The 17,273-nt window shown below is 39.6% G+C and overlaps 1 protein-coding gene across 4 annotated transcripts in view; it reads left to right on the forward strand.

Moving 5' to 3' along the window:
* Positions 1–2,729: 2,729 nt before the first annotated feature.
* slc6a8 (solute carrier family 6 member 8) overlaps positions 2,730–17,273 on the forward strand; it is a 58,240-nt gene continuing 43,696 nt past the window's right edge. Inside the window, exons 1-3 of one of the 4 annotated variants that reach the window (XM_044350479.1) lie at positions 2,730–2,895; positions 3,725–3,734; positions 11,324–12,447. In XM_044350479.1, coding sequence (XP_044206414.1) covers positions 12,099–12,447 — 349 coding nt within the window. In that variant the 5' untranslated portion in view covers positions 2,730–2,895; positions 3,725–3,734; positions 11,324–12,098. Of the gene's footprint in view, positions 2,896–3,724; positions 3,735–10,087; positions 12,448–17,273 lie in introns of those variants that run through there. The other 3 variants (XM_044350481.1, XM_044350480.1, XM_044350478.1) reach the window with 3 other exon arrangements.

Consider the following 17,273-nt stretch of genomic DNA (forward strand, 5'->3'; position numbering starts at 1 on the left):
TACAGAAGTGAAGCGATTTGAGACTCAGCAGAGGTCAGCCTTGTTTTTAGCCGAGCCGATTGCCAGAAATGTCTTTTACCGTGTCGTAACCATTGACTGTATATAAATATGGATCGCCCCCTGGTGGTTGGCTGCAGTATAGGTCGTACGTCCCGCCCCCTACATGTTAAAAAAATGTTTTCCCCAAGATGGTTTCTGTCATGTTTTTTATCATGCTGATGTTTGTCCAAGTGCTCATTTTTCTGATAGGTTTGTTTTTAATTAGTTATTTAACAATATAAAAAGGGGTTATGATGTCATGATCATGACACGTCAGGTGGCAGGGCGGCCGAGGGGTCGTGTCCCGCAGACCGTCATCCTGCCGCCCGACTCTACCGCACAGACTCTGGTTTCAAATGATGTCACAAAAGCAAGATGGCCGCTCCTGGAAAGGAGATATTTTGGCCAACGAGTCATGGATGCATGAAGAGAACTGGATACAGTGTCGGAGGCGGGGCCCCGTTCATTCCTATGAAAGTTACTCAGTGGTGCGTGAAGCCAAAAAAGCCACTTCCTGAAAACATACTGCGTGCGCTCTATAGGCCCAGTGCGCCCATGGAGCATGCTCAGTAGAGACTTCTGCCAGCCAAGACAGCTAACTTCCTGTTTAGCCCTCTCGCTAACTTGAATGGGGATAAAACGATTCAATTGTGCAGCTCTTCTGTATGGATCAAATTCTGATGGTGCAACGAGTCGTTACTTGGGGTTGTGATGCTCAAAAAAATGCATCCACTGTTTTATGTCTCATTCACAGTGTAAGTCTACAGGAAAAAGTGTTTTTGGGCCCAATAGCATGACATGATGTTGTAATTACTCAGTTTGTCCGTTATGTCAAATTTATGTCATTTTCCTGTTTTTCTCATGCTTCATCTGTGTTAAAACTCAATTTGTTAATATGAATTTGTTTAACAGCTAATTACATCTACAACTGGCTGTATATTTTATACTGTATGTGAAAACTCAACAGTAATCTGTATGAAACAAAACAGTGGAGGAGAAATGTAGGTTAGCATTAGCAGTAACTTAATACAGCTCTGACACTGTGTGAGGAGAGTCGACAGTAAACTGTGAGGCTGATAATGAGTCAGAATTGAAACAATTACACACGACATTATCTTGTGAATCCCTTTTGCATGTGTCTGCAGTTTGAACCCAGCAAGGAAGTGACAGACCTGCCAATAACAATGAAAACTACAGAACTAAAGAGAGTTAATGACAGGATGTAAAAAATTTTGAACATCAAAATAACATCAAAAACTGGATTTGATTTCATGAAAATCGTTAAAATTAATCCAAACATTAATTGAACATAAATCTTTGTTTAACAAAAGAATAAGTACAGATAAACAGAGCATCTAAATATCTGTGATATTCTACAATAAAACCTTTTGGCTACTTATGAGGAAACTCCCACCTTGATTCAAGCAAACTCACAAAAAAGTGAAAGACACCTGTTGATAATCCTGCTTGTGGAACTTATATTTAAAGTATGAAACTACATAAATAAACTGCACATAAATCCTTTCAGTCAGCCTGCTTGTTCACTGTGGTTTCTTCACTCTTACACTCTCACCTACAACATTAATAGATGCTATTTCTGTGTAAATAGATGTCATTTCTGTGGCCAAACCCACACTGGTGGTGTCTGATAAATGATTCTTAAGGCTCCACTGACTCAGGCAGAATGTCATCCAATGAATGTCACATAACGCAACAAAAACCAGAAGACAAACAGTCAAAGGGAGAAATAAAAAAGAAGAAACATGAAATGAGTAAAGGTCAAACACTTGTACGTGCCAGTTCACACAGTCACAACGCCGTCTTCCTGTAGACGCCCATCTACTGCACATGTGTAGAACGCGTCCTCCAAGCGGACTCCAGAAAGTAGCATAAACAGCTACCATGCGGCCTCCCTGCAGGACGTGACCTTATTAAAATATAACTCGTGCAGTTCCTGTTCAAAACGTGCCTGTTTGGAAGCAGCTTTCTAGAGTGTGAAGTCGATCGGATGAACGACTGGCGAGAAAATCGTAGGACAGACAGACACAGATTCCTGTTAGAGAGGTTTTAGTTAGATGAGGAAACTTGTCATGTGACACCAATCTGACCCACAGATGATCAAACACTGTCTCATAAGGAACAAACTTTCCCGCCAGTGCGAACACACTTTCAATATGAAATGTTACATCTGCAAAAATGCAGAAGTTTTATTATTATAGTTGATGTAATATAGAGATGCTGACATTTTACTTCATAATTTTGTGATATTTTGGAGGCAAATAAGTTTATTTCTGGATTTACGTAGTTATCTGTTGGCTGTAGTTACTTTGTAGATTTGACTTTTTTTGTATGTAAAATATAATTAACTGCTCACACGTGAACAAATCAGTAGCTTGACAACCTTCTTCTAAGGGACGACTTTTATGAAGAAAAGAAAAAAACATGTGACCAGTTCAATGAGTGATCCCATACTGGAAAAACTGGCCTACAAGATGCACATGACTCTACCTCTCTACCTTTCTCTCCTCTCCTTTTGTCTCCTTTTTGTCTCTCTTTCCATAAAACAAATATAAAAACACACACTGGCATGACATCAAGACAGTTTGTTGTAGTTTGATTGTGGAACCAGCAGGAGGCGACAGTGACTCATTCAGCACAGGAGCTTCACTGGTTTCCATCCTGAGAGGCTCAAAGAAGAAAAGAAAGAAGCCGCTCAGGTGAACATGACAAAAATATCTCAGACAGGAGAAGAAATAAAAGAAAACACAGATAATCACATCCAAAGATTCGCTTCCTCACAGCTTCAGAGATTCCTTCCAGTTTCAACAATATGCAGGATCTTTAAGGAATATGAATGTAAGTGCTTATATTCAGATTTTGGTGTTTATCAGGACAAAAACACCTGGAGAAGAGCTTGAGCCAGAACCAGGAGCCCAAAACTTAATTTCTTCTACCTACAGCCAGGTATTAGACAGGTATTAAGTTTGAACTCAGCTTAACTCCCTCCCAGGTATTAGCTGGCACCCTTTAATCAAAGCCAGGTATTAAGTTCCGGTGTTTTCCAGAAATTAGTCTTAGTCCTCCAATCCTGGTCAGGTCTTAGCTGAAGCCACCTAGTCTGTTCCAGATATTAGTCACAGCCCTCCAAACATTTTCTTGGAGATCAAGATCAAGGTATTAGCTCTGACCCTTTGAAATGTTATTTTGTATTTTGTTTCAGTTGACGAAGACTCTCATACACCAGGTGTTACTCAGGTCCTTCAGTCCCAGCTAGGTATTAGTTTAGGTTTTCCACAGGATGATAGTTATTAGAAGTTCAACTTTTTTCCAGCTGTTAGTCATTGTCCTCCAGTCACATTCAGATTTTAGCTAAGGCCACCCAGTCACTTCCAGGTATTAGTCACAACCTTCTGAACTGTTTCCTGGAAATCAAGGCTGGCTGTTGCAGTCCGGGTGTTAGCTATGGCCCTTTGAAATTTTATTTTCAGTAATGTTAATTGTGTTATTCTTGAGCCTCCAGTGCCTGCCAGGTATTAGTCAGAGTCTTCCACACAAAGGCCTGGCATTGGCATCAGCATGGTCCTTTAATGTTTGCAAGGTTTTTTCCCTGGCACTCAGGTAACGTCCAGGTATTAGTCAGATCCCTTCAAACCACTGACAGGCTGTTTGTCTCCTCTCTTCTCAGGTCACCACAGGTGAGTGTTAAACTTCCTAAACTACAAACAAACTTGAGACAGAAGAAGCTATATAGAAGCTCATAAAAGTAATTCTTATATCATAAAGCTTTAAAGCTGGAGTGCAGGACTTCTGTCTCCCTTCTGGCAGTGAGAGTGAAGGCTCAGCTGTGATTGGCTGACACAAGCCTGCAGCAGCTCTCATGTGCACCCGGAATGACAGAGAGGGCCGGTAATAATGGATGTGTTTTGACGGGATTTGACCCAGTGTGCCCGATAGCCAGTACACACTGGCTGCAACCTACTGTTGTGACTGTAAAACGGTGGATAAACTGTTTTGAGTGTCACACAACTCCTCAAAACTCATTCCACTGTCATAATTTGATCCATTTGGTCCGATAACATTTGGGAAGTCTTGAAGAGATGGACGATTAACGGCCAAACGGCCAGCGCGGGAATGTCGTGCCCGACATGAGATTTAAAAAGTCTGTATATCGTGAAATACAGAGAGATTCATCTGGCGGTGATAGACTTAATCAGCTTTGTTTGTATGAATGTAACAGTCGTTCATTAATATGTGAAAGTCCCGCAGATTTAACTAGAAGCACATGCCGAGATAAAAGTTAAAGAGTGATTCCCCTCTGTGAACTTCCTCCAAAATACCGAACACAGTTTATGCAAATTTCCAAGAAGTCAGACAGAAAATACCCTCGTCTGAGGTGAACTGCGCCTCGACATGAGGAAGCCGCAGCAGGAGGACGTGACAAAAATCTGCAAGTTGGGCAGTTTCAGCCGCCATCCTAGAATATACAGGAAGCCAGAGATATTTACATCATGTAAGATCTGATCTCGATTTAATCAGATGTTTTCAGATCAATCTATTCAAGCTGGTACTCGATCACTAACAGCTGTTGTTGTTTTTAATGATGTTCTGCAGGGAACAGCCTATTAAACTGACCTGATACCTTGTTATAATCCTGACAGCATTTATTCTGTAATCTAATTAATTATAAATCTACAATATTATTAAATGATTTTATACAGAAATTCAACCGCTGTAGCAGACTGCTGCCCAGGATTCAAAACATCAGTCAATAGTCAAAAAGTCAATTTACTTTAATCTGTCAGATATTTCGACTTTCAGAGCTTCACATCTGTAAACTGCAGGTTCCCCGAAGGTTATATCACTTTAATACTTTACTAAGAGTTTCTATAAAACGTCATGTTGTTGATCAAACACCTGAGCCAATCAGCAGCAGTGGAAGAAGTATTCAGATCCTTTACTGCAGTAAAAATACCAATACATCAATGTAAAAATACTCCATTACAAGTAAAAGTCCTGCATGAAAAATCCTACTACAGTAAAAGTACATAAGTATTATGAGCTTGATGTAGTTAAAGTATTGCAGTAAAAGTACATAAGTATTATGAGCTTGATGTAGTTAAAGTACTGCAGTAAAAGTACATAAGTATTATGAGCTTGATGTAGTTAAAGTATTGCAGTAAAAGTACATAAGTATTATGAGCTTGATGTAGTTAAAGTACTGCAGTAAAAGTACATAAGTATTATGAGCTTGATGTAGTTAAAGTACTGCAGTAAAAGTACATAAGTATTATGAGCTTGATGTAGTTAAAGTATTGCAGTAAAAGTAGTGGTTTGGTCCCTCTGACTGATATATTATATATGACATCATTAGATTATTAATAGTGAAGCATCAGTAGTAGTCCAGTGGTTCCCAACCTAGGGGTCGGGCCCCTCCAAAGGGTCAGCAGATAAATCTGAGGGGTGGTGAGATGATTAATGGGAGAGGAAAGAAGAAAAAACAAAGTTCTGATACACTCTGAAATGTAGTGGAGTGGAAGTATAAAGTAGCATCACATGGAAATACTCAAGTAAAGTACAAGTACTTTAAAACTGTATTTATGTATAGTACTTGAGTAAATGCACTTAGTTAATTTCCACCACTGCTCATCAGCTCCTTGATCAGGTGACATCCAGGCGTTTCCCATCATGCACTGAGGTCTTGCAGTCTGTAGAGATCAGCTGCGGCTCCTGAAGCTGAAGCCACTTTGATCTTGCGAGGTTGTTGTCGCCAACGTGTGCACGACGTCAGAGCAAGTCAGGATCAAATCGCACAGAAATCTAACCAGCGTGCATTGGTGCAGTGATCGCCATCGATCGCAGGCCTGGTTCATCTCGAACGAGCCTCGTGTCTCTTCTGTTCTTGCTTTATTTACATAAATCACAGCTTCAGTCAACAGCAAACAGCTCCTGTGTTTGGTGCTCAAGTAAAAGTATCACAGTGTAGAAATCCTCCGTCGCTAGATGAAGTCAAGCGTTTAAACTTTTACTCGAGTACAAATACAAATTTACTGTCATGTTAAACCGGAAAACTAGCAAATATTGACATATGAGAAGCTGCTAGCGGAGAATCTTTGGGGATTTTTGCTGAAAAAATGATTTGAAACAACGAACCAATTATCGAAATTGTTTGAAGCAGCTAACGAAGCTTCTGTGAGTGTTAATGGAAGATTTTCCTGAAAACTTTCCTCACAGGGAGGATCGGGTTCAACAGTTCCTCAGATTTCTCCTCCCACCTGTCATCAGTCTTCTCTATGACGAGGAGGTTCCTCTCGTCCTGAGTCAGAGAGGTCAGAGGTCACTGACATATACTAGCAGTCATGACTGTACGGGTGTGTCTTCCTCCCTCCTCGCTCTTCAGCAACACTCTGAACTCCAGTTGCTCCCATCGGTTAGACCGGTGCGCTGAACGGTTGCTCGCCGCCGTGACGAGGCGTTTGTTAGAATCAGAACTTGCAGGTTCTGTTTCCTCGTTAACATTTGTAGTAACTTAATAAGTAAAAATCCAGCTTCGAACAGAACAGTATGTTGTGTTTATCGCTTCATGTGTTTATACTAATAATAATACTTCCAAACATTTCCAATAAGCCCACAGAGGTTCGCAGGTTAAAGGTCACCATGTTGTCGTAATTACAAGATTCTGACTTGTTCACGGCGTTTGCACCAACTTCCAGGTCATAATTATAAGCAAACTTTTCTGAAAGCGCCGACGTATCCGACCTGTTGCTTCATAACACAGAACTACAAACATGGCCGCCTCACGTCAGTCTGACGTTCACGATGATTAAACACAAATTTAATAGATGTGTTGTTTTCAGTGAACAGTGTTTTTAACCCTCACTGGTAATCAAACAACTAGCGCTGCAGCTAACAATTATTTTCATTATCGATTAGTTGATTAGTTGTATGGTCTATAGAATGTGAAAAATGTGGATCAGTGTTTCCAAGATGACGTCCTCAAATGTTTCATTCTGTCCACAACCCAAAGATTCAGTTTACTGTCATAGAGGACGAAAGAAACCAGAAAATATTCACATTTAAGAAGCTTGAATCACAGAATTTGGATGTTTTTTTCTTAATAAATGATTCAAAATGATGAATTGATCATCAAAATAGTTCTTTCACATCAATCCCATATAACATAAAACCCATATAATTTGGACCATCTGGTGATTTTAATGGAAGCTGTTAAAGTTTGTTAAAGGTTTCTAATTCTAGAAGCAGCTTCTGCTTTTTTTTTTAATGTTAACTGATGTTTAGTTTTCAGCAGAAACGAGCAGCACTGACACATCATCATCTTTTCCGGTGATATGTTGAACTTGTCAGCAAACAGTTGCTTATTTCCTCATCCAGTGTGTTTCTGTCCAATATTCACTCTCTTTTAACTCTGTTTCTTCTCTCCACCAACTCCTGAGGGAAATATCTGGCTCTTTAGCTGCTAAATGCTCCACTATGTTCACCAGCTGGTCTACAGCTAACTGCTGTTGAGCTGATAGTGTACAGCGGCTTTTTACAGCTTTTCCTCTGAAAACAGCTGCCTGCTGTTGTGGACATTTTTTTGCAAGGCTCGATCAAAAAAGACAAGAGAAAGCATTCAACAGTGTTACTTGTTGAAGCAGTTGTGGACACTGTACAATCAGTAACAATTATACAAAAATACAAGGTAATTCTCTTGTATTTTTGGAGAGAAAGCGTGGCCCTTTCTCTAAAGAACACAAACCAGACAGAGTTATATGTCTCCAGAAGCAAAGTTAAAAACAGTCAAGTCCCTAAATGGACACAAACTGTTCTTACAAGTATGGTCATAGGATGGCTTACAAACATGGACATCCTACAAATTTAGCTCCTCTAGGTGCCTCATGATTCACACGGTTTCTAAGACAATAAGCTATGAGAGCGCTGAGAGTGAACCAGAACAGTAAAGTTGCAGCCGGACAGATAAACAATGAGCTGAAACTCACTATAAAGCTCCGTAAAGCCGAGAGGAGCTGCAGAGTCACTGATAATTCTCTGTAGGTTCATCACTACGAACCACAACCAACATTACACACTGACACATCAGACTCTGGAGGATAGAAATAAATATTATAGCTGCTTTAAAACAGGTTTAAACTCAGGACCCTCTACATAGTGAGGGCTAGAGCTGCAACAATTCATCAATTAATAGATAAATAGACAACAACAAAAAATGATTAAAAGAATAAACGTTATAGCAGCTTTAATGGCGTCATCTCGTCGTGTCTTCTTCTTCTGCAACAGTTTAATGGCACCGACTGGAGAATTAGCGCCACCTGCTGTTTATCTGCTAATATTCACACAACAGCAGCGGACAGAAACAAACATTCGTTACATTTTCTTTTTATCATTTTGTGGAAACTTGGTTAAAATTTGAGCTACATTTAGATTAAACAGACTTTCAACCACAGAGGGCAGCAAAACTCAGCTGTTACTCTTGTGCATGTTTTTGTACATTTATTTTAAAATAAAGTTTTCCTTTTCATCACCCCGGATGACCTAAATGCGCTTACATCAGGGTTATTGGAAGGTAGATTGCCTTTAGGTGTGGTGATAGAGATTTTTATCAAGTTATATCATGTCAGACTCGGTCATCATGTACGTTAGTTAATCAGCACTTATCATAAAAAGATAAATTCACACGTACACACACAGAGGACGTGAACCCACATAACAATGTTATGATTACAGCTGTGACGCACTGTGTAAGAATTCTGGACCCTGATTGGCTCCAAACTGGTTGTGATGTCACAAATCCTGCTCATAGGCCCGCCCCTAAAACTCAGTGAGATCAGAGAAACTTTCCGCTTTAAGCAGATTAATGTAAAAAACAAACTCTGCACAAACATTAGCTGAAGGAACAAGAAGAAGAAAAACACATTGTTGAGTGGAGGAAGACTTTAAAGGACGGTTCATAGTTTTTCAAGTGAGTCTTAAACCAGCAGTCAGGTGTCCATATGAACAGTGAAAGAGGTTTTCCTCGCTGTAATCATTCCTCCTGTTCATACTGGATATTAAAAGATCCTTCAAATGTGTTTTCAATGTTAGTGATGGAGGATAAAATCCACAGTGTGTCCACACAGTCATTTAAAAGTCTGTGTGAAGCTTCTATTCAGCTTCATCAGTCTGAGTTATTCATATCAAGTGGATATCTGACACATTTACAGTCTTTTTAGCATCAAATTCCCTCTTTGTGTTTCCTCGGACAGTGTTTCCCTGTTGAGCTGCAGGTGGAAGTATAGTAATATTGAAAGATATCTACTTGATTTGACTCATTTGGACGCTGAAGCTTCATATTAGCTTCAGATAAACTTTGAAATACATTTTTTACACAGAACGAGGACTGTGGATTTTGTCTAGACAAACATATAATCTGCTATAATCTTCTTATAGCTCTGTATAATTATAGTAATATGCATTCATAAATATTCATAAAGCTTTATAACAATAATCATAACACATCATAAAGCATTTTATAATTACTTATAAAGTCAGATATCATAATACTTAATAATTGCAAGGATCATAGTGTTATCATTCTCATTGTTGTAATACATTATAATCATTTTATAATGTATTATAATGTGATTATAAGTTACTCTAACTGATGTTTTAAGATATAAAACATTACAAACTGGTTAAAAGTCGCTGTAGTTGTTCATTGTTTGCTTTAAGTAAAGCGAAAAAATATTAAATCTATGCAAGAACAACACAAAATGTTGTAAAATTAACTTATTTGTTCGGTTCATAGCATAAATTGAGTACAAAGTTTGCATAACTTTTTTTTGATGATGAACAACTGATGATGGACATTTATATTTCACTAATGTAATGTTTCCCCCAAAAAACATATTATATATTATAGATATTAACTGAAACAGTTTGCTGTATATTTGATTTATATGTAAACGTTTGATCAACAAAATTAATTAATCAAAAAAACTTGGTAATTAATAAGTGATTTTAATACATTATAAAATTATTATAATGTATTACAACTATGATAATTATAATACACTATGATCCTTGCACAGAAAAACGTCAGTGAGTGACCTGCAGTCATAAAGTATTATGATATTTGACCTCATAATGTGTTATTATTGTTATATAATTATACAGAGTAAGTTTATTATGCGTTATAGACATGGGCGTCATAGAAACTGTTACCTTGACATCAATTCATAACTTAAAGCAAAAAAAAAAAAAATGCATCACCTCAATTAATTTGCAAATTGTGGAAATATAATTTGCAGCCAACACACACACACAAAAGATCAACTTTATGAAATAATTATTGATTAATTATATATAGTAATTAATTCTGTCTCGGCTCATTCAAGACAACGAGAGCTTCTTTTTCTTTATGAAACGTGTGCGTGCGGTGCGTGCGTGTGGGTGGATGAGGGGGGACCCCTGTGACGTCACAGAGAGAGAGAGAGAGAGAGAGAGAAAGAAAGAGATAAAGCGAGCGAGGCAGTGGGCGGGGCGTGTGGGCGTGACGTCACCCCTAGCAGCCGCTTCTCCTTTTAAAGCCGCTGGCCGGACAGACGGACAGACAGCACTTTAAATACCTCGCAGTGTCTGTAACGGGACATTTGACAGCTGAGAGCACCGGGACGCGTTCAGGTCTGATCGGACGTTTTTTTTTTCTTTTTTCTCCTCCTTTTTGTTCCCTCCTCCTCCCGCTCCTCGGATGGAGCTGCAGAAATCCCCCCACAGCGTGCACCGCCGCCGGGACTGAAGCTGAGCGCCGCTCGGTGTCTTTTCTAAGACCATCATTTTGATTTGGTCGTCCTCTCCGTCCTCTCTGTCTTCCAGCAGGCCGCCGTCTCCTCCGTGACTCTCTGTTCCCATGCGATTCTTCAGACTCACATTCAAGTGTTTCGTGGATTGTTTTTGAAGGTCGCTGCACGATTTTCGGTGTAATTCCCTTTATTTTTTTATTTTCACATTTTTTTATTTTATAATTTCTTCTCTGATTCGGAAACAAAAGGAAATGTCTCCTGATTATTCCTAGACAATTTGAATTTGTGTCCTCGTTTTGTTTTCTCTCTTAAAAAAACACATTAAATCTGTTTTCTTCTGGAAACAATTTGGATTAATAAATAAAACTGAAACCGATTCTGGATCATTCAGCTCCGGCTCATGTGATCCACGATCCTCGCGCAGCTCGGTGATCATAATAATATAATAATAATAATAATAACAATTGTTTGCATTATTATTGGATCAGAAGGAAGCAGCAGACTGACCGGGACGAACCTCAACCTGCTGACTGACTGACTCATCTGTTTGTGGGACGCTGAGAAGGTGAGACAGACAAAGATTTTAAAGTCTTTAAAGGGACAAAAAAAAAAGCTGCAAAATTTAAAGAGAGAAAGAAGAAGATCTAGACTGAAATAACTTCTGCAGCCAACCAACCTTCTCTGACTGGTCTGTTACTGGTTTCTAACTGGTTTTTTGTGGAAGAGGTGAACTGAAGGTGAGGAAGAAACAGTTACATTAGAAAAGAAGAGAAGAGATCTGAACTCATAAATTAACAAAACGTTATAAAACTAAACAGACAAAAGTGACTGAAATTCAACCAGTGCTGACTGCTCCTTTTGTGACTGGTTTGTTACTGGTTTTGAACTGGTGTCTGACTGGTTTTTGTGACTGGTGGGGGAAAGACCCGATTCTAGTGAAACTGAACAGAATCCTGCAACAATTAAAGGTAAACCAAGAGATAAACTGGGATCCACAGCTGATTGTTAGCCTTACTGACTGGTTTCTGACTGGTTTGTTAGTGGTTTTAACTGGTGTCTGACTCATTTTTTGGGTGAGTCTGTCCAGCTGTTGGAAAGACCTGATTTTGGAGGAAAGAAACTAAATAAATTTGATTAAAATTTGCAGGAATTAAAGGGACTCCGAGGCAGACATAGACTGAAATTTTGGAGCCCTTACTGACTGGTTTGTGACTGGTTCCTGACTGGTTTGTGACTGGTTCCTGACTGGTTTGTGGACTGTGAATGATGGAGAAGCAGGCCCTGCCAGCCTCCTCCTGCTCTCTGGTTCTCATGGAGGAGACCAAGAAGAGCCACCTCCTCCTGTCTAACGGCGGCGGCGGTTACCCTCCCGCGGCTACTAACGGCAGCCTCGTGCCGGTGGCGGGATCCGCCAGCAGTGGTGGCGGAGTCGTGGGTGGTGCTTGTGCTGGACCGGACAAGAAAGGAGGCGTCGTCACGGGCGCGGGGCCAGGATACCAGGAGCGAGAGACGTGGACGCGGCAGATGGACTTCATCATGTCCTGCGTGGGCTTCGCCGTCGGCCTCGGCAACGTGTGGAGGTTCCCCTACCTGTGCTACAAGAACGGAGGAGGTGAGACAAAACACACACACACACACACACACCTGGTGACGGAGGGTATAAAGAGCTTAAGCCCCGTTCCCTCCCTAACTCAAGCCACGCCCCCTCCCCTAAGCTTAAGTTTAGATGTTCAATTCAAGGTGCTGTACACAAGAAAAACATTAAAATACATAAAAAATGAAACATTAAAAATTAGACATTCAAGTGCACAAAGCGCAGTAAACACACACATGTAGATGTTGGTTAACTGGAGGCCAGTCTGTAGGTAAGTTTTATTTGCTCACTGAAGTCGCCTCTTTACTTCCTGTTGATACGATGTTCCAGGTTTTTGGTTTGTAAGCAGAGACGGCTGCGCCCCCGATGTTTTTATGGGTGCGGTGCTGTGAGAGCAGCAGCAGGCCGGGACATGTGGTTTTATGCAGTATAGGCTGAAGCTGAGCCAATTAGTGCTTCATAAACCATTAAAAGAATTTTAAAATCAATTCTAAAAGTAACTGGGAGCCAGTATAGAGAGGTTAATGAGATCCCTCTTCTGGTTCTGGTTAAGATCTTGGCAGCCGAGTTCTGAATGAGTTGTAGTTGTTTCACTGATTTATTTATTTATTTTTTTGGAGAGTCGGGTAAAAAGTGCATTGCAGTAGTCTAGATTTAGTTCTGTTAGCCAGGTGTCCCATTTTGCAGAGCACTAAGTCCCTTTTAGGTTTTGGCCCAATTGATAACATTTCTTTTTTGTCCTCATTTAGTTTTAATTATTCTGCATCCACTGGTTTATTGATGATGATGACGCCGGTATCTGAGACATGTATAACTGTGTATCGTCAGCATAGTGATAGAGGTTTATGCATCACTAAGAGGAAGCGTGCTAGCCTCTGTTCCATCGCTCTGTGTATGTAAATCCCCATCGATCTCCTACCTTTCCTCTTCACCTGAACCCGACAGGTATCTCTGCGACACCTAACGCTGCGTTCACGTTACGTCTTTCACGCTTTAGTCACAAGCAGCAAGCAGAGTGTGTAAAACTGTTCACGTCAGCCTCTGTGTCGCATTTTCATGAATTTCTGACATCTGTGACATCCAACTCATTTGGCGCACAGAACTGCACAAAACATAAACATAAAGTCCAACTTACTTATCTGTTTCCAGAGCTTTCAACCCTTAACTAGGCTCCTCTTTACTACAGATTTGTGTCCTTAAAGTTGAGAATGAATCTACATGTTCAGCTGCAGAAAGTGTCAACAAACCGGTGTCACAATTTTCTGACAGTTAAAAGACAAAACAACAAATTGATTGAAAGGAAGATGAATCATGTGTCACATGTGGTGTGTGTGTGTGTGTGTTCACTTCAGAGGAAACACATCATCATGTACACACCCTGCAGAGATAGAGATAGAGATAGATAAAGTGTGTCGTCATGTTTTACTGTTGAGACAAACTCTGTGTGTGTGTGTGTGTGTGAGAGAAAGTTTTATCTTCTTTCTCTCCAGTTCAGCGAGTTTTATTGACATGATAACACAATGACACAGTCTCACAGCTCTGTATGAACACTGATATTCAAAACTGCCCCCCTGTTGATATCCATTATATATATATATGGACATAGGACGGGTCTATATCTATTTTTACCATCTACCCTTTTAATCCTATATCTTTCTTTTTTTACTGGCCAGCTGTGTCCTATATATTTTTTTTGGCCAACCAGCCCTATAGTTAATCCATCTATATGTAATCCACCCCCATCCTATATCCATTTTTGTATCTCCTTCCCCATCCTATATCTTTCCCACCATTCAGCCTTTCCTTGCCTACTGGCCCCAGTCCATTTCTTTTTCTCAGTCTATATCTAGCCATGTGCTCTCAGCTCCAGCTGATACAGCTTGCAGTGACTCTCCACTTAAGCCATAATTTGTATCTCTTATTTCAAATGTCACTCCTATATTATATTCCTTTGAAGCAATGTTTTCATCCCGTCCTATATCCATTTCTTTAAAAATATCCACCCCATCTTGGATAGGGCAGATATTTATATCCCAATATATATTTATTTCCTACCAGCCCCATCCTACATCCATTTTATCAAGCAGCCAGTCTCATCCTATGTGATTTACCTCATCCTGTTTTTATCTACCACTGTAGTTTTTTGCCCAGTAACTCCATCCTATATCCATTTTTTACACCTACTAGTCCTGATGAATTAGTTTCACCTATGAGTCTAATACCCAACTCCAACTGGTATGGACTCGGCTGCAGGACGTCTAGATTAAGCCATAATTTGTACCTTATTTGTATTTTCACTCCTTTCTTACATTTATTGTTGCAATCTTTTAATACCATCCTTTATCTATTTCTGTAAAAATACTACCAGCTTCATGTTATATGTCCGTTTCTTAGCTACCAGCCTCATCCTTTCTTTAACCCCGTTATACTCAACTCTGATTGGCACAGCTTGCAATACCTTCTTGAAAAAATCTTATTTCTAATTTCACTGTTTATATTTATTGTAGGAATAATTTTATATCACAGAGCCCCAAATTTTTCCATTTTTTTCCATTTTCCTCGTCATTATATAGGATTTTTTTCCAAGGTGCAACACAAGAAGAGTTTAGATGAAGTTTATTCAGTTTTTATCTGCAGACATAACGTCGGATCTAAACCACAGCGGTATAATACATCACAATCACAACACACAAATGTGAATATTTAACAATCAAGGAGGGAAAAAAAAGAGTGTTTAACTTCAGTTTTATCATTAAACCAGTTTTCTTTCTGCTCTTTCTTGTGGTAGTCGATCATTCTCTGTCTGCAGTGTTTCATTGACTCACTGAGACACGTGGTGGAAGAAGTATTACTTTAAGTCCAGGTGAGATAGGTGTCCTATCTCACACAAAACTGTTTTTCACCTCTGCGACACCTTCAACCTTAAGTACCACGAGGACGCTGCACGCTAGAACTCATTGCGTATGCAGCGTCTGCTCCGTGTTGAAGGGTGACAGTGTAATAAGAGGAAAAAAAAGACAGCAGCGAGCCCAGACAGGAAAGCTGGCTGGATGAACAGTCCGGCGATGGATACGGCTGCCTGGTGTCTCACCTGATACCTGACAAAGAAAAAAACAATTTTGTCAGAAAAGTGTTTTCATCTGTAAATGTCACATTGCAAATGATGCCGTGCAAAGAAAAACTGAAAGCTGAATGATTTTATATCATTTTAACTGAAGGTCTTAAAGTTGTGGACTGTTGTTTGGACAAACATTTATTGACATCACTTTGGACTTTTTCTAATGTTTTACAGACTACAAAATGAATTAGTTAATTGTAAAAAGTGGACATGATTTAATGGAAGAAAGGAGCGGCAGTAGTCTCGCCATCTCTTTAAAAACTAAAGATTTAGAGACACTGCTGACAGAGAAAGATGTGTCTTCTCACCTGAAAAGGTCTCGTTCACAGACTCATCCAGTTTGAGCTGGACAGAGAGGAGAGAAAGGAGGGAGGAGAGATGAGAAAGGTCTGGATGTTCACACACAGAGAGGAGGAGGAGGAGGAGAAGAAGGTCAAAGTCATGTTAAATCACCGAGATTCAGGAGAAAAGGTTCAGTTCTCACATTACAGAGACAAACACAGATGTCCTGGTAACTCTGGCTCTCCGTAAAGGTTACCTCCTTCACTCTGATTCACACCTGATTTATCAAACAGGAACTGAAGCCAAAATTCCCTCTTTTGTTGTTTTGTCTTTTGGCCTCGCAGCTCCGTGGGTGGTAACGTCAGTCCGCCATTATAGTCCCGACTGAAATATTTCAACTATTGGAAGGATTTCTAGAGGTTGAATCATGATCACTTTGTTTTAACTGCTAATTAGCAAATGTTAGCATGCTAACAGGCTAAGCTAAGATGGTGATACATAACCGTTAGCGCTTAGCTCAAAGCTCTGCTGTGCAGCCTCACATCTGTAAACTCTTGTCTTCTTTTTATTTTTAAGTGTACAACTCCATCAGCTACGATCGTCCAAGAATCTCACGACTTAAAAGCTGCATTCATTGATTTTTTTTTTTTGGCCTCTTGGTTGCAGCAGAAACAAGTTGTAAACAAAACATCTTACATATTATGTTGTATTGTTACCCTGGCTAACATGTTAGCAACAATCTGACTAGTTTTACTTTTATAACAACTTACAGCCTAAACAAAACATTTTAATTAATTGGTTATTAAACGACTGTGACTCAGACATGTGGTGACATTTTACAGTGTAAGAATAAAGTTGTCAGCGCTCCCTGGTGGACACACTCTGTCATGCAGACACGAGCTGTCTCACATATTATTTCTACGCAGGTTTTGAGATGCCAGATCCCCAGAGGTACCAAAAACTCCTCCAGGTTTATTTTGTCAGTTAGTTCAGTTAGTTAGCATGCTAACAGGCTAAACTAAGATGGTGAACATAGTACAAAACATATCTGAACATAACCGTTAGCATTTAGCTCAAAGCTCTGCTGTGCAGCCTCACAGCTGTAAACTCTTGTCTTCTTTTTATTTTTAAGTGTACAACATCAGCTACGATTGTCAAGAATTTTTTTGGCCTCTTGGCGGCAGCAGAAACAAAACATCTGACATATTATTATGTTGTATTGTTACCCTGGCTAACATGTTAGCAACAATCTGACTAGTTTTACTTTTGTAACATCAACTTACAGCCTAAACAAAACATTTTAATGAATTTCGTTATTAAACAACTGTGACTCAGACATTTGGTGACATTTTACAGTGTAAGAAGAAACTTGTCAGTTAGTTCAGTTAATCATAATTTTGTTTGGAAATATGTGAATCTACTTCACTAAAGCACAGTATCCACT

The sequence above is a fragment of the Thunnus albacares genome, chromosome 5 (assembly GCF_914725855.1).
Source record: "Thunnus albacares chromosome 5, fThuAlb1.1, whole genome shotgun sequence".
Lineage (NCBI taxonomy): Eukaryota > Metazoa > Chordata > Actinopteri > Scombriformes > Scombridae > Thunnus > Thunnus albacares.